Genomic DNA, 18,264 nt, shown 5'->3' with positions numbered 1-18,264 from the left:
ACCAGTCATGATTGGCTGGCTGACAGCCACCCTGCTGTGTGATTGACAGCCTAGGCCGTGCATGAATAGGAAAACGTGCTTTAAAGGCGAGAGTTTTGGACCTAGAGGCAGAGTTGACCACTAGAAAGAAACATCCGAAGCAGAAAACGTTCTGAGAAGCCTGCTGCTGCTGTGCTGACCTCCTTTTTTCAATCGACAGAAGCACCGGAAGGGACGACTTCTTCCCTTGGCTTAGTGGGGCCAACTAACACTGAGACAAACTCCACTTTCGGGCAATCCCTGACTTGCTATGCCTCTCAGTTGCTGCAGAAGTCCAATGCCGGGGGTAGTGTTTCCATAGTAGAGTGCAATGTCTACCGTGGAACGAATCTGGCCAAAAGTTCCAGGAGCCTCCCAAGGACACTCAAGAAGCATGACATACTGATCCAGAGTCCCCTCACCAGAGTCCAGGACGGAGGGAGCAAGGAAAGTCCAACCAGAGATATGTTTTGCATCAGTGCTGTTTGCGAAGAGCTGAAACCGTGAAGTGCCGCTGAATTGAAGAGAGCCCATAACTGCCGACGACCACCCTCCAGACGTCCTCCCTCTTATCCCCACGACTGAGGCTCAGGAGCTAGGGTTTGCATAGCTGTAGCAAGATGGAATCCAGCTGGACCACTGTTCTTCTAACCAGAGGTACTGTTTGTGCTTGGGGTTACTTAACTTCTTGCCTTAAGTCGTGCTGTCTCACTTGAGATTTGCACTTGCTTAACTTTCTGGGTTGATTTCAACTCCCTTTGCACAGAAACGCTTACTTAGATTCAATTGGAGGATTCCGTTGTCCTCACCTTTTTTAGGAACTGTTCTAACCTTTAGTTTCCTTAACCCTTCCTTTCTGCAACCCAGTGTCTACGAAGGAAGGCTATTGTGTATATACATGCAAATACTAGCCTTGTGATTGAGCTCACTTCAGGGTGTAGGAGAAGTGTATTGAGCGTATCCAAAGAATATTTACCAGCTTTATTGATTCTGTAAAGTATTTCCAAAGTTTACTTGAACGGTTGCAAAGAATTGCCTTTTTAAAGAATGCTTATTTAAAACTGTTGTTGAATAAATAATTATTTATAACTGAAACCTTGAGCGTAAGTGTTACTTGGTTACTTCTATTGACTGATTTAATCTGTACACATCTACAGCTCACATTTACCCCTTTTGAGATAGGCCTGGGTGCTCAGTCACACTACCAACCTGTGTAGTACAGACCTATACCAAAAGGTGGGTTACCTAATACCAAGCAGATAAGTCTTGTGTAGTCTCGCACAGTGTGACTGCACCAATTCTTATCTAACATATGGTAAGGCAGGCAGCGAGGAATGAGTCTAAAACTCTGCAGCCCTTTGTCTTCCACCTTGTCTGACTGGAACCAAGTCCCAGTGGGGAACTGGCTGTTCTGATTGGACAGCCAGACCGCCTCTTGCTGTAAAAATGCAGGGAGAGATTGCAGAAGTTGTGCAGTAGTTCCTGTTAAATACTCCAAAACTGGAAGCTGCTGACAATTCGTCCACTGGAGCCGAAGAGGAAGATGAAGAAAAGACTGCTGTAGACATTTCCACTGACCTAGCCTTCTGTGTAACCAGAGTCTGCTGTTACCCTTCCTTCCAAGCGACTTGGGAATCTCCAAAAGGACGGACCAGAGCCTGGTGAGACCCATTAGACTCGAGAAGACATGCATTTTGAGCAGTCCCTTGGCATGCTGCGACCTTGCCGGGCTGCAATACCCCAATACCATGAGCCATTACCCAGTGCAGTCTTCCGGGGCATTCTGGGGTTTTCCACCTCGGCGAAGAATTTTTGCCTCCTCAGCCGAAGGCTTGGGCTCTAAATCTGAACGGCTATGACATTGAGGAGGAAAGGTCCTTGAGATTTATTCTGCGTGCCAAACCAGGTTTGGTCCCTTTGTTCGCTTTGTCTTTGGCGGGATTCACCAGTGAAGCCTGCCTGGGGCTCCAGCCTGTCTGGCAGGGGAGAGAAGTGCCCGAAACTGTCTGCTTAATCCCCTTAGTTACAGGAATGCAACCAAAGGTGATTGGCTGGCTGGCTGTCCTTAGAGGACAGACACCCGGCTGATCGATTGACGGCTAGACTGCAAATGAATGTGAGAAACCTGCATAAAAGGCGAGGCTTTTTGGCTTGGAAGGCAGTCGACCACTGGACGAAGGAATCCGAAGAAGAACTTGGAAAAGACGCCTGCTGCAACCCCTGGACCGTTGGTTTGCCCGGTAAAGCCCTGCTGCTCTGCTGAAGCTCCAAATTTGCCTTGACTAGAGAAGCCCTGCAAGGACGACTTTTCCCCTTGGGTTGATGGGACCAATCGACCCCAAGTCGAGCTCATCTGGAAATCCTCTCGGATCTGGCTGTATTTCCATTGCTGCTGCACGAACCGATTGCCAGGGAGAGGAACACCAGAATCTAGTGAGGTCGGACCAGAGCTCCAGGAAGATCCTCCAGACTCCCAGGAAGCGGGACTGACCAAGCCTGAGCCACCGCAACAGAGTGCTGCACTCCAGATATGAGGAAAGTCCATCAAGGTATCCGAGAACCGCGGTGGTCCTATTTGCAAGAGTTGCGAGAAGCTGAAACCGCGAAGTGCCGCTGATCTGAAGTTTTCCCATTTCTGCCCGCAACCTTAAATTCGTACTGCAGGAGTCCCCAGAGGTCCTCCCTTTTGTCCCCCACGACTGAGGCCCAGTAACAGGATCTGCGGACCTACACAGGAACAGAAGCCAGCTGGAACCCATTTTCTCTAACTAAAGGTATGGATCTATGTGATCACTGCGCCCCCGTAACTGCAACGGCCGCAAATGCCAACAGCAGTTACGGCGCGGCGCAGTGATCACATGGATCACTGTGCCTGCTTCCCCTGGCCTACATTACCCCTCCCAAAACCCCCACCCCACTCACCTTTATGGCGGCACACGCAGAAGTGTGCCGCCCGCCCTCTGCAATCCCTGCAGCGTCAGCTCTTCCCACTAACGTGGGTTAGAGCTGATATAGCTGACGCTGCAGGGTGCTTTTTTTTTTCCTTACGTGTCCCCCGCTTTCTGAAATGGTAAGCGGGGGACACCCTCGCAATCCCCCACCCCCCCTTTACTGCACCCAGGTAGAGCGGGGGACACCCCCGCTCTGCTTGGGCACAGTAAATGCCACCCTCATTTTGTGCACCTCCAAAGTCGCAGTGACTGCGGGGGCGCACACATGAGGGCGACATTTTTGTACAATACCAAAGGTACTGTAATGCTAAGGGGACATACCTCTTGTGTAGCCTTGTTAGTTCTCATTTGAGACTTGTCTGGGTTGCTTTTAGCTTTGCCCCTCACAAGCCTCCCAGCTTGTGGCCCTACAGTGATTTCATTTTTATACAAAGACTTATAAAAACATTGCAAGTCTTTTTTACCTACCTGCAAGAAGTGCTTCAGCTCACCTAGACTTTTGCTCAACTAACATTGGCTGTCCTGGCTCCCTGAAAGACTCTTCTTACCTCTGACTTTGTGCTTTGCCTTTTCCCGAGGAAAGCGTTAATTTACTTTGCATTGGAGGGTTCAAAACGTACTTGCCTGCTTAAGAATATTTGGTAACCATTGTTTTATTCCTTCCTCTTCTCCTTTTGACTACAACCTCAGTATTTCTCTAAATGTACCAGTGATATATTAATGACCAGTGTCCTAGTTATTTAAGTCACCTCAGAGTGTAGGAAGAATCTGAGTGCCATCCAAAATGGGTATTCTGATTTAAAGAAACTGTATTTTGAAGTATATTTTTGTTTTACATACATATTGCTCCCTTCTAAAGAAGGCTTATTCAATGTTAAATAAATAATTGTTTAGTCAAGCAACCTTGAGTGTAAGTGTTTATTTGGATACTTGTCACTGTGAATCTTTGTACTAATCCTACAGCTCACATTGACCCCGCTTGAGATAATCCTGGCTGCTCAGTTACTTTACCAACTTGTGTAGTACATGCTTATACCGAAGGTTGGGTTAACTATTGCCAAGAGGTCAAGGCTGGTGCAGTCTCCCACAGGGTACTGCATACAATCTTGCCTAACACACTGTATACCAAGAGGACAGTTTTATAAAGTCATACCACTTGGCCCAAGGCAGCAATCTTGTGGTTAAACCGAGAATGGGTGTAAATGTACTCCATAATGTACTTGGCTCAATACATAACACACCTTTTTGGTTCCCTTTCGCATGCTCCCAACTGCACTTCTCTGTACCCGAAACAACCTGTTTGAATGTTGCAATTAGTGAAATCTATACATCGCTCATAAATCCTATTTATTTACGTTTCAACCTTTTCAATGTGACTTTTGTATCTGTTGGCTTGTTTGAAGATTTAGCTGTGTGGTAAGGGGAGGGTGAAGTGAAGCTTATAACGTTTTGCCCACTGGAGGTGCAAAAGGAGTGGGAAATGGGACCTGCATTTACCTCTGGGGTGCCCCGATGAGTGGTGTTTGAGGTCTTTTCCCCCTTAACATCAACCTCTAGCAACGTAGAATTATTCCCTGTTCTAGGAGGCATGTGGTCAGGAAAATGGCTTACTTATGCCCCTACAAGCGAGTATGTGCAAGAGTTCACTTGTAACTGTTTTGCGGTTTTAGCACCTCATTCTGTGGAAGAGAAAAGTAGAAAAGATGCCCCTCCCGGCTATCCAGGTCTGGAGACCATGCTGCCACTGCTCCTGACCGCTGTCGCCGAAGGACGACTCACTATGGAGGATATCATCAAAAGACTGTACGATAACCCTCGCAAGATCTTTTCCCTTCCCGTGCAAGAGAACACTTACATAGAGGTGAGTGTGTGTATCCCTGTGTAGGAGAGCAGCAATTACCAGTAGTGTCAAATTTGCATCCATGGAAGGGACACAGTTAGACATTTATTCATACTCATAAAGTGCAACATTCACCCTAGGGTATCTTGCTGCTGACACAAGACCACCAGATGGAATTACTGGGAGAAAGGAAGATGCAGCAGTGCTAAATTGTGGATGAGAACAAACATTTTCAGCGCCGTCCTAAAGGCTCGGTTATGTAAGGCACAGATGTGAGCTGTGACATGGCTCCAAAGATGGCTGACTTGGGCCAAGGAGTCAAGACAGCCTTTCCTCGCGAGATAGGCTTTGGGTGGAACTAGCAGCATCTTGGGTGATCTCAATGGTCTTATGTATTTCTTGGGTTTCTCAAGGATGAAGGTGAGACTACTGCCCTGGGTAGGCATGGTGGACAATTCCTAATGCCTTGAATTTTCACAGTAGAATGGATAGACTGTGTGCTTTTGAGTTTTGCTGAAATGTGATCCTATTGTCAAAGATGATGTGGACAGCTGCATTTTGAAATAGTTTGTCTATGTATTTGGGGCTTAGCCAAGATGGGATTTTGTGTTTTGTTGCACTAATTGAAATGAGATGAATGCACTGACCATAGTGATTTTGTGATTTACTTTTTTTAAAATTTGCAAATAGCTGCTTTGCTGTAGAGATGTTGGAGAAGAAACTTTGTATGAGCTAATTTCTGCTTTGAAGTTTGAGTTACGCCCGTTTTTTTAAATGTATTTATTTATTTTTTACTGGGATGGGACTGGGACTGAGGGGTAGAGGCCATATTTGTGTAGTACAGGATGGTGGGTTAAGATGAGCTCTGTTTTGGTAGGGTTGAAAAGTTAGTAATACAATTTTCATGAAGTTGGTGTCCCTGAGAAGGAGTGTGTGGGAGGGAGTCCATGTAGTTTAAGTGTTAAGATGGATTTCTAAAGTCAACCATGGGGAGGAGGAGGGGGTGGCAGGGATTTAGGAAGCCACCCTAGTTATGGTGAACAGTGTGTCTTAAGAGTTTTGCCAAAACCCAATCGTGGGAGAGCAGTCCAGGCTTAATCTTGGAGTGAGAGTGGTCTACAATAAACTTTAGTATACAATTATTTCATTAGTGTTAAGGAGAGTTATCATTTTTATGCTTCATCCCCTCACCTAGTGAGACCCCCAGCACTTTTTGCTGGACTTCTGGACCTTTTTATTCTTGAATGAGTGTCGCTCTGTCTTTTGGAACCCTATTCTTTGCATTGTACCTATCCTATGGAGTCTATTTTCCTCCATAACGCTTAAAGGCATCTGTGTTTTACTATTGCAGCACACAGCTCCTTATGGGCATTGTTGCTGGGAACCCTTTGGTTTCTCCTTTGAGATTCTTGTCTTTATCCTAGAGTAACTGCACTTCTTAAGGATCCTTAGTATCTCTACCAAAACTTAATTTCTGATGTTTGTTAATCTGCTTAGAATCACATGCTGTGCAAAGGTCCGACATCCAGTGGTCACTGCGGAGTATTGCATTTTGTTTTTCGTAGTCGAAAAGGGACGTCGACAAGGCGTGTCTGAAATACTATCCCTATAGTGACGTGCGTTGTACCCACAATCCCTCACGCGTCGAGGTCCCTCAGATTGTTTTTTTCCGCCCAGCTACTGGTCGCCTTTACACAGAGCTTCTCGAGAGACATTGCAGATTTCATCTCCTCGACCTTTGGTCGTTTTCCTATTTAATATGTAACACATCGACCCCTCCCTCGACGCATTTGTGAAGCTGTCTCCACCGAGCAAGATCTTCGACGGAGGGGACGAGCGGAGGAGTTCCTTCGGCGTTGCCGAACACGTGGCCTGGCCTCGCAGGCCAAATACAGTAGGGAGAGTGGGGTCGTGGGACATCTCTGGTTCTTTTCTGAGAATGCCTTTCCTTTTCCCCTTCCTTTCCCTTGGGGTCGTTATCACGATTTATTGCCTCGGCTATGGAGAGGACACCCTTTAGGTTTTGCCCGCGTTGCAAGGGCAAGTTTACTTGGAAGTACAAGCATTCACGGTGTAACCGCTGCTTGCCCCTCGATCACAAAGAGGAGGGTTGCACGGCTTGTCGGCTTCTTAAGCCAAAGACTCTAAAAGACCGTAGGGTCAAGAGGTGGGCGGCCTACGCTATGTCGAAGGCCGATTCTTCACCCGCCGCTGCTACCACCGACAGTGACGAGGAACGTGATAACACGACCTCCGCTACGGAAGTCGTAGACCCCTCTAAAGAGCGCTCGCGCTCTTCGTCGTCTGTCCCCGGCCCCGACAAGCTCAGCTCACGCCCTGCTTATGGGGATGAACACCCCGGCGACACTGACGCGCACAATACCACACATAAGCACACAACCCATGGCTCTTCTTCATAGAAGACGAAGAAAGCATCAGCGCCCAAGGAGACGCAGGTTCCACCGGCGGCCTCCTCGGACCGTTCAGGTTCGAAGCCCCTCTCGCAGCCGCGACCAGCGACTGGGCTTTCGGCAAATAAGGGCGCCGCCCCCAAACCATCGACCGGCACGCACCAGCAGAGAGCGCACGCCGCCGTAGAACGATCAACACCCGTAATGTCGAAACCACAGCCCTCCGCTGACAAACGAGTCGCAGAGAGCTTGGCGAGGATCGTTGTAGCCGACGCCCAGAAGCGTACGCCGAAAGACACGTCGAGCGCTACACAAAGGTCGAAAGACACGCCGAAAAAGCCCGAAGAAAGACCGGGACTAACCCCTTCAGTCGGGGGGACCCCCAGCACACCGGAAGGCTTTTCGGAAGGCGACGGGACACTTTCCTCTACGTTATGGGAGAGGTCGAGCCGTTTTCAGCTAGATGACACTAATTTTCCCCCGCTAGACCGCTCAGGGGTACCCCATGAAACCATGGAAAGGCTCCATCTCTGTATGGAGAGGTTTATGAAGACCCAGAACCCTCCCACTCCCAAGAGAACAAGAGAAAGGCCTCAGGAGGACCCCAGGGCCAAATATCCGAGACTATTCAATCCCCAGCAGGACACAGCCTCAGATTTCCATAATGTGTATGACCTCACTGGTGAGGAACAATACTTGGAAGAGGAGGATGAATTTGTGGACGATGAAGAGGGACAGAATCAGGAGGAAGGTCTGGAAGACAGCCCAGACATGGTAGGAGAAGGCTTCGGAGAAAATCCAGAAGAAGGACCTTCTCATCCCTGGCAATCCCCATCAGTATATTCGGACACTGATGTCCTGAACCTAAATCCTCCTGACAATTCACCTGTTAGAAACAAGTCTCCCATTGACGATCAGCCCACGTTCAATGCCCTGTTGCGCAGAGCAGCAGCACATTTTAAACTGGACACTGGGGAGATCTCTCCTGAAATAGACTTTGTGGAAAGAGTAATTAAGGAGAAACCCCCGGTCAGCCAGACCATTCCCCTCCTCGCTTCAGTGAAGAGAAGAATCATCCCTTCGCTATCCAAGCCCGCACTAATCAGAGGAGTTAATCCAAGAATTGAAAAACTTTTCACTCCTTCACCCTCAGACCTGCTGTACATCAGGGGACATTCCATTCCGGATTCCCTTGTAGTAACTAATACAAGGAAGAGGGCAGGGGTGCCGCTGTCCACCAGCGAGGCACCACCTGACAAGGAGGGCAAGAGGTTATATGCCCTTGCAAAGAGAGTCACATCCTCGGCTGCCTTTTCGGCAAGAATTGCGAACAACAATTCTTTGCTAGCTAGCTACGTGGACGTGCAGTGGGCCAAACTGCGTAAAGACGCCGAAGAAGCGCCGGAACCAGTACGTACACGCCTGCTATCAACTATTGGCGAAGGAACCCAGGTCAACCAGAGTATTGTAAAGAACTCTCTGGATGCTGCAGAGACAGCGGGACGTTCCCTGGTTCAGGGAATACTCCTAAAACGCCATGTATGGCTGCGCAACTCAGGGTTCAAACCGGAGACACAGGCGTCTTTAATAAATAAACCTGTTGAAGACTCAAACCTCTTCGGGAAAGCGGTGGATGAGGCTCTGGAGATGGCTAAAAAAGAGTTTGATACTATCAAAACTCTTGACCAGATCTCTAAGCCCACTACCAGACGCGGCTATGGCAACAAACGCTTTTTTCGTGGCCAACGCCAACAGCAGAATCAGCAGCAACAGTACCCTGCCACCAATTACCAGACCAATAGTGGGCAGAACAGCCAAAGAGGCCAGCGCCGTGGCAAAGGGAGAGGTCGGGGGTCCACCCCCAGAGGCTCCCAAGCCCCCAACAACACCAAGTGACGGGAAGATTCGCGTCCCCTCCCATGCAACACCGGTCGGGGGGCCGGATAACATCCTTTCTTCCAGCATGGGAGGGAATAACGTCAGACCGCTGGGTACTTTCCACCGTAGCCCACGGATACTGCATCGAGTTCAACGATTCCCCAACATACAGACCCCCGAGGGGACGACGCATGACACCGGAACACCTTGCCATCCTTCTCCAAGAAGTACAACTACTGCTGGAAAAAGGAGCCATAGAGGTCGTGCCTCTATCTCAGGTAACGGAAGGTATTTATTCAGTGTACTTCCTTGTACCCAAAAAGGATCTAACCATGCGCCCTGTATTAGATCTGCGCCCAGCGAACAAGTTTATCAAACCCCAGAAGTTTTGTATGGTGACCTTACAGGAAGTGATCCCACTGCTATCACAGGGAGATTACATGACAACATTGGACATGAAAGATGCATACTTTCATATTTTAATGTTGCCAGCGCACAGACGATACCTCAGGTTCATGATAGAGGGCAAACACTACCAGTTCAGAGTGCTACCCTTCGGCATAGCATCGGCACCAAGGGTATTCACGAAGGTACTGGCAGTGGCAGCGGCCCACCTGCGCAGGTTGTCCATCCCAGTTTACCCTTACCTCGACGACTGGCTCATAACAGGGGATTCTTACGAAACATGCTTCTCCAATACCCAAAAGACGGTAGACCTTTTGTTCCAGTTGGGCTTCTCCATCAACGAAAAGTCCAGCCTAGACCCCAGCCAAATCAAACAATTCCTAGGGGCTCTAATTCAAACAAAGGACGGCCTCGTCTTCCCCTCCAATGAGAGGGTCCAAAACATGCTGTTTCAGATCCCTCAATATGTAACCGGTCGAGAGGTGACGGTACGCAAAGCAATGCGCTTGCTAGGCATGATGGCGTCGTGTATTTATTTGGTACCTCACGCGCGCCTGCGCATGCGCCCTATGCAAGAGTGGCTCAACAGCCAGTGGTGTCAGGCCAGCGGACTATGGGACGATCTAGTGGTGGTCTTGCAGGCCTTGGTTCTCTCGCTACGGTGGTGGACAAAGGAAAACCTGGAAAGAGGGAAACCCTTTGCCACACCCGCGGCGGAAGCCACTATAACCACAGACGCATCCCTCACAGGATGGGGGGCTCACCTATCCCATCAGACTGCTCACGGAGTGTGGACTCCGAATGTAGCATCCAAACACATAAATCTACTGGAGCTACTAGCTGTGTTCAAGGCGCTAAAAGCCTTCCAGGAACACCTACAAGGCAAGACTGTGTTGGTCCTTACAGACAGCACCACAGCCATGTACTACATCAACAAGCAGGGGGGCACCCACTCTCCAGGACTGTCCAAACTGGCCCAAAATATATGGAAGTGGGCTCTCAAACAAAATATGTTCCTACTGTCACAACATGTACCAGGGGAACTCGATCTACTGGCAGACAAACTCAGCAGAGATTTCCCCCTGCCCGAAGAGTACAAATGGCGACTGCACGAAGACATCGTCTTCGACGTCTTCACACAATGGGGATTCCCAGAAATAGACCTGTTCGCAACCCTGGAGAACTCACAATGCCAAAGTTACGCCTCCAGGTACCCCCAGAACCAATCCAAGGGGGGACGGTCTGTCGATGCAATGGTCAGGGAAATTTGTTTACGCTTTTCCCCTGACTCCTCTTCTCAACAAGGTGGTGCACAAGATGCACCAGGAACAAGTGACCATGATACTGGTGGCCCCAATGTGGGCCCGACAGCCATGGTTCGCTCACTTGATGGAGATGTCTCTATCTCCCCCAGTGAAACTCCCCTGCCCGTACAACATGCTGTCACAAGACAAGGGCAGGACTCTGCATCCATGCCCCCAGAACATGAACTTAGCAGCTTGGCTCCTGAGATCATAGAATTCGGACATCTACAGCTCCCGCAGAGATGCATGGACATCTCTGCCAGAAAACCTAACACTCGCCACTGCTATTCTTGCAAGTGGAAGAGATTTGTCATCTGGTGCAGAGGAAAAAGCATCAACCCGATTGACTGCTCTCCCACACATATTGTTCTATACCTGACCCACTTATTGGATTCAGGTCTAGTGTTCAATTCCATTAAAGTCCACCTAGTGGCACTTTCTGCATACACCACTTCCCAACTCAAAGTGTCGTGGTGGAAGATCCCTGTTATAAAGGCCTTCATGGAGGGAGTAAAGAGAATACACCCCCCGATAGCTGACCCAGCTCCCGGATGGGACCTTAACGTGGTACTTACCAGACTCATGGGCTCACCATTCGAACCCATGCACAAAGCATCTCTTAAACACCTCACTCTTAAGACTGCTTTTCTAATAGCCATCACCTCCATCAGGAGAGTAAGTGAACTACAGGCTCTTTCTGTTCTAGACCCCTTCGTTACAGTTCACAGAGATAAGGTGGTTCTACGCACGCACCCAAGGTTTGCTCCGAAATTCATCTCGAAATTCCACGTAAACCAGTCTATAGAACTGCCAACGTTCTTTCAAAATCCTTCCAACTTGGGAGAAAAAACTCTGCACACACTAGATGTGCACAGAGCGGTCATGTTCTACATGGAAAGAACCAGACCACTGAGGAAGACTAATCAGTTCTTCGTCTCGGTGTCAGCAGGAAGAGAAGGGGATGCAGTTTCAAAGTCCACTATTTCTAGATGGATTGTTCAATGCATCACTCTCTGCTATACTCTTGCTAAGAGAGAACTGCCCTTTAAGCCAAGAGCACACTCTACTCGAGGCACGGGGGCGTCCATAGCATTCATTGCAAATGTTCCCCTTGAGCCAATCTGCAAAGCGGCTACCTGGAGTTCTGTGCACACCTTTACAAAACACTACTGTCTAGATGCACACTCGAGATCTGACTCCCAGGTGGGACAGGCAGTATTAAGACATCTTTTCTCTACTGTTCCTTCTCATAACCCACCGCCAACTCCGGGTACTGCTCGCTAGTCTATGCACAGCATGTGATTCTAAGCAGATTAACAAACATCAGAAGACAATGCATTACTTACCGTAAAAGCATTTCTGATGGTTGTATCTGCTTAGATTCACATGCGCCCACCCGTCCTCCCCGCTCGGATGGAAGGAACATAGACTTCCTTTTATATCTCTCTTTTCTGTACTCACTCACGTCTAGAAGGCTCCCTCCGGGCAGAAAAATACAAACAGAGGGACCTCGACGCGTGAGGGATTGTGGGTACAACGCACGTCACTATAGGGATAGTATTTCAGACACGCCTTGTCGACGTCCCTTTTCGACTACGAAAAATAAAATGCAATACTCCGCAGTGACCACTGGATGTCGGACCTATGCACAGCATGTGAATCTAAGCAGATACATCTATCAGAAATGCTTTTACGGTAAGTAATGGATTGTCATTCTCCAGCATGAGGTCTGGCATAGATTCACATGCTCATGAATATTCCCCGTCGTCAGCCGGGAATCCTTTATAAAAGAAAAACTGTTTCACTTACAAACTGTCTTTCTCCTACAAACCAATCACTGAGCTACGATTTCACACTTTTTTGTTAAGTTCCTATTTTTGTCAAATAGAGCCGGTGTTCACTTTCCTTTCTTTGACCGGCAATTGGGGATCTGAGAATTCTGAAACTTCCCATCCAAAAGAGGGCCACAAACATAAGGGTAAGCCATTTGGGAAACCAGGTCATTCTAGTGAAACCGCTGGTGCCAAACCAGAGGGAGGTCAGCAGAAGCCCCCATATGTGAAAACATTTGGGAAATGTTATGCTTGTGGGTCGACTGACGATGTGAAAAGGGATTTCCAGATGCAAGGGTAAACCTTCAGGGGTCCACACCGCCTCCTTAGCCTTCATCCCTGAGGGAGATGTACATATGGCAGGTGGAAACTTTGATCTATTGGCTGAAGACCCAATTGGAGTCTCAGCCAGTGTTTCTTTAGTCCTGGGTCTGTGGGAACAGCAGAATGTAGATGTGTACAACTCTATACCAGATGACACAAAAGAATACTACAAGGACAGTGTACTTGTAAATGGTCAGCCCCTGCCATTAGAGCGACTGGGGCCAGCATCACCGTGGTGGATGAAACCTTTTTCAAACCTCAGGATGTTGCTAAGGCACCCAAAGGCCCTGCTAAGCTTGCTGGAGACCGTACCCAGATTGTTCCAATACTACCAGCTCTCATCCAGTGCAACAACATGACTGTAAGAAAACCTGTCGGTGTTCAGAATGAGGTGCCTGGGAGAGTCCTGCAGGGGAATGACTTAAAAGCTCTTGGAATTCTATCAAGCAACTTTTATTTTCAGGAAGAGAGGGACAAGGGGGAAACACAAGCACTCAGGAAACAAGAAAGATTGGGGTCTGATGTAGATTCATTCTGTAGAAGCTGTCACACATGTCACACATCTGGCAAGAGTGGGGCCAAGAATGTGGCACCTTTGGTGCCTCTCCCAGTGGTGGGGAATCACTTTTTGAGAGGGTAGGAATCGACCTTGTTGGTCCCTTAGACCCTCCCCCCACATCTTCAGGCAACCGATTTATATTGGTTGGGGTAGATCATGCTATCAGGTATCCTAAAGCTATACCTATACCTATGAGCACTCACAGCTCAGGCCATGGTTAAGGCCCGACTTGGAATTTTTACCAGAGTAGGTTTTCCTAAGGAGGTTATCTCTGACAGGGGATACAACTTTATGTCCCACTACATGAAAGCCATGTGGAAAAACTGGAGTGACCTACACGTTCTCAACAGCCTACCAGCCCCAAACCAATGGATTGGTGGAGAGGTTTAATAGAATTATGAAGAGCATGATGGGTGCTTTAGAAGAACCTCTTAGAAGAAAGTGGGACCTTCCACTGCCATGCCTCCTCGTTGCTTATAGAGAAGTCCCTTAGAGCTTCTCTGTGGTCTTCCGGTTAGAGGTCCATTGGCCCTAATCAAGGAGGGTTTGGAAAAGTGCTCCTTCCCACAAGCCAGTCAGTCACTGACTATCTGTTGGGTCTCTGAAGGAGAATGTCACACATGATGGCTGAAGGAAGTGATAACTTGAAAGCAGGTCAGGCACTGATGAAGCATTGGCATGACCAGAAGACCAACATGGTTGAGTTTACTCAAGACCAGCTAGTTCTAGTTATGGTACCTAAGAGGGCCTTACAGGACAAATGGATTGGACCCTTCAAGGTTGTGGGAAATTGGAGAGGTCCATTATTTGGTGCACTTAGGCAACCCTAAGGAGGCCCCCAGGGTCTTTCACACCAACCACCTAAAAGCCTATGTCTCTAGACCAGAACTGGGAGCTTTGCTTCTAGCCTCTGAGGAGGAGGAGAGTGAAACTCTACCTGACCGCCTCAGGGGACAACCTTTAGATGGAAAGATGGGAGTCAATCTCTCTTTTGATCCGACACTGGAACAGGAGGAGTGCAAAATTTGTTAAATCTGTTTGCCCCTCTGTTTTCACTATCACCAGGCTTAACCCCTTGGGGCCAGCATGAGATTCTCACTGGTGACTGTTTACCTGTTAAAAGCAGAGGTTACAGAATGTCAAAACATGTAAGAACCCACATAAAAGAGGTCAACAAGATGCTTGATCTCAGGGTCATATTGTCCTCTACAAGTGCATGGTCTAGTCTAGTTGTGCTAGTACCAAAGGCAGGATCCAAGAAGTTGAGATTCTGTGTGGACTATAGAGCCCTTAATGCAGTCACCACGACTAATGCCCATCCTTTACCTAGGACAGATGAGCTGGTGGACAAACTTGGTTGAGCCAAGTACCTCAGTTCATTTGACTTAACCTCAGGCTATTGGCAAATAGCTCTGACAGACCATACCGAGGAGAAAACTGCATTTTCAACCCCAGGAGGCTTATACCAGTTTAAGGTTATGCCTTTTGGACTAAAGAATGCATGTTAGGCAGAATTGCATGCAGTACCCTCTGGGACCACTACACACAATTAGGACTACAGGTGTTGGCCAAACCAACCTTTGGTATAAGTCTGTACCACACAGTTTTTGGTAGCGAGCTGAGCAGCCAGGCTTATCTCAAGAGTGAATGTGAGCAGTACAAGTAATTACACAGAGGACTTTCAATCCCAGTGGTTCAAGTAGACACTTTTACTCTATTTATTACACAATCATTTAGAAAACATTTCATTAGAAGGAGACAACTTAGTATTATATTCCAATACACTTCAATACAAAACTAAGATTTTTAGACAGTTTGAGCTTCCGTGAAATAGGAGCCAAATGGCAGTTCAGTTACTTGGAAGTGAGCAAAAGGGACAAGGTAAGTAGAATAGATCACATATACTTGTTAGACCGTACAAATACTTTCAGTTCACCAGAAGAGTTCAATTCAAGTCAATAGGCCAGGCCAAAGTCAATGGGCTAGTGTTCTGGATAGGAAAGAGCGGTTCTGGTATCAAACGGTAAAGTCTTTGCAAAAGTTCTCAGAAGTAGTTGAGGCGAAAAAGAATCTTATGTCGGGTCACAAGCAGATTAGGCCTGTAAGTTAGGAAAGTTTCGCAAACTTTCACCGCGAGAGTGGCATTCTCTCAATCGGGTTGGCACAGTACCTTATTGTCCTCTACAAGTGCATGGTCTAGTCTAGTTGTGCTAGTACCAAAGGCAGGATCCAATGTGCCCCTCTGCGCCAAGGCAAGTTTAGTAAACAAAGAAAGTAATTCAAAATGGCAGGCTGCCCTTTAGCGGGGGCTGAGGGGCACCCTACACTGCTGGGGAATTTTCTAATGTGGAGGGAGGTGCACCTCTCCACCCCCACCCCAATTGGAGGGGTGGCGCATCTCATGTAGCCCTCTCTGGGGTACATAGGGGGGGGCTGTCCTGCACTCCGGCATCCCTTCCTAGGAGCAGATATCTGGTCCCAGGGAGGGCTGCATGACATGGCACCCACTCCATTGCGGGTGGGGGTCAATGCCCCATCCCATTTTTTTCCTTTCGTAACCCAACTTCCCTTGGCGCAGAGGGGCCCATTGGTGTGCCAATCTGGCCCTGGGGTGCCCAAGCCTTACTGCCACACCCACAATTTTTGATGGCCCTCTCCCCCAATGGGTTGCGGGGGCACCTTGTGCAGGCCTCCCTGGGCTTCCTACGAACGGCTGCGTGAGGTACCACCCCCCCTCCATTTGGGGTGGAGGGAGAGGGCCACCAAAAATGTGGGACAGGCCCCCCATTGGGTGGGGCAGTAAGGTTTGGGCACCCTGAGGCCAGATTAGCACACCAATGTGCCCCTCTGCGCCAAGGCAAGTTTTGTAAACAAAGAAAAAAATTGAAAATGGTGGCCCGCATTTTAGGGTGGGCTGAGGGGCACCCTAAACCGCCAGGTAATTTTCTAATGTAATGGGGGTGACCCTCTTCCCCCCCCACACCAAATGCAGGGGGGGCATCTCATGCAGCCCTCCCTGGGGTCAGATGCCCCTTCCTAGGAGCAGATATCTGCCCCCAGGGAGGGCTACAATGGGTGCCCCATTTCCCCTTGGAGTGAGGGGGTGAGGGCCACCTCCCTTTTCTGTAAAATAAATCCCTGGTGGCTAGTGCCCCCCCCCCCCCCCAGTCCCACCCAAAATTCCCTTTGTTTTTTTTCTTCATTTTGCCCCCTTCCGTGGGGGCAGGTTATCAGCCATCTGCCCACAAGGGGACCATAACCTGCAGGCCCCATCCTTTAGGGGGGCCTGCACACTTATTCCTGGTGGCCCTTCTCCCTTCCCCCCCATTGGATGGGGGGGCCACCTCATGTACTCCTGCCTGGGGGCATAAATCTGCCCCCAGGGAGGGCTACAAGGCGTGCCCCCCCTTTCCACTTGGTGTGGGGGCGGGGCACCACCGTTTCAGGAAGGCGAAAAGAATCCACCTCACCCCAGTTTTTTAAATTTTTTTTTTATTTTGCCTCCCTCCCTGGGGGCAGATGATCAGCCATCTGCCCCCAGGGTTTATCAGATATGTGCCCCCATGCTTTGGGGGCTGGGGGGAGAGGGCTGCTTACTGTAAGCAGCCCTCACTTCCCCCCCGCCCCCGCATTCAAAGACATCCCTGGTCTCTAGTGGGCATTGCTGCCTGCGGATCGAGCCCCCTGCGCCCGATCCCTGAGCAGCAATGCTGTCACAAAGGGGGGTGTTGGAAAGGGGAGAATCTCCCCTTTCCAACGACACCTCCCTCGATCTCCGGCTTGAAATACAGCCGGAGATCGAGGGGGAGAAAGGTGAAGACTCCTTTTTGTTTTCGCCGCAGCAGCCCGAAATGTCTGCTGCGGTGAAAATGACTGTCACGTCGGCGTGCTTTACGCACGCTGACGTGAAACTGAAGGTAATCCCCTCACATAGCTAGGAGGTTGGATTCGTTTTGAACGATCCCTGCTTTACAGGGATCGCTCAAAACGGAGTGCCAAAAAGGACAAGCTATCTCGTCTGAAGGGGTTAAACAATTATTAATTTAAGTCAGAGTAAGCCTTCTTCAGAAGGGGCAATAGAATAGTAACACACACATACTCTCCAAAATACACTCTTAATATTTCTAAATCAGTAAGTACCCTTTTGGCGCGCACACACGTCCTACACCCTCAGGTGAATTAAGTAACTAGGACACGAATCAGACTTCGGAGTATATCAAAGAAAGTTATTAGAACTAAACAGATCACACAAATATTCTGAAGCAGGTAAGTACTTTTGGTAACTCCCAGTGCAAAGTTAGTTAACCCCTTCCTGGAAGGAGGACAAAACACAATGTCAGAAGAGTCATTCATGGAGCCAGGCTAATGCAAAGTCAATTGGGAAAAAGTCTAGGTGAGCTGAAGCACTTCTTGCAGGTAAGTAAGTCTTGCACAATGTTTTAGAAGTCTTTGTAGAAAAGAAGAAATCAAAGCAGGGCCACAAGCTGATTAGGCTTGTGAAGTAAAGAAGCTGATGGCAACTCTACAAAGCAACTCAGACAAGTCTCAGCAGAGAACAAGTATGGTTACCACAAGAAGTAAGTTCTCTTAGACTGTACAGTACCTTTGGTTAGAAGAAAAGGGCTTTGGCTTGCTTCTGTTCCTGTGCAGCTCTGCAGATCCTGTGTTCCTGGGCCTCAGTCGTAGGGACAGGATGTCTGGAGTACTCCTGCACTGCAACGGGACGATCTGCGACAGAAAAG

At 48.7% G+C, this 18,264-nt stretch overlaps 1 protein-coding gene across 5 annotated transcripts in view; it reads left to right on the top strand.

The window, feature by feature from the left end:
* Nucleotides 1-18,264, top strand: part of CAD (carbamoyl-phosphate synthetase 2, aspartate transcarbamylase, and dihydroorotase) — a 425,465-nt gene that overhangs the window by 309,099 nt on the left and 98,102 nt on the right. For all 5 annotated transcript variants that reach the window (XM_069605502.1, XM_069605501.1, XM_069605500.1 and 2 more), the window contains exon 32: nucleotides 4,640-4,830. In XM_069605502.1, the coding sequence (XP_069461603.1) occupies nucleotides 4,640-4,830 (191 nt within the window). The remainder of the gene's footprint in view (nucleotides 1-4,639; nucleotides 4,831-18,264) is intronic.

This window comes from Ambystoma mexicanum, chromosome 4p (genome assembly GCF_040938575.1).
Source record: "Ambystoma mexicanum isolate Mex_15411 chromosome 4p, UKY_AmexF1_1, whole genome shotgun sequence".
NCBI lineage: Eukaryota > Metazoa > Chordata > Amphibia > Caudata > Ambystomatidae > Ambystoma > Ambystoma mexicanum.
This window is presented reverse-complemented; position numbering and strand designations above follow the sequence as displayed.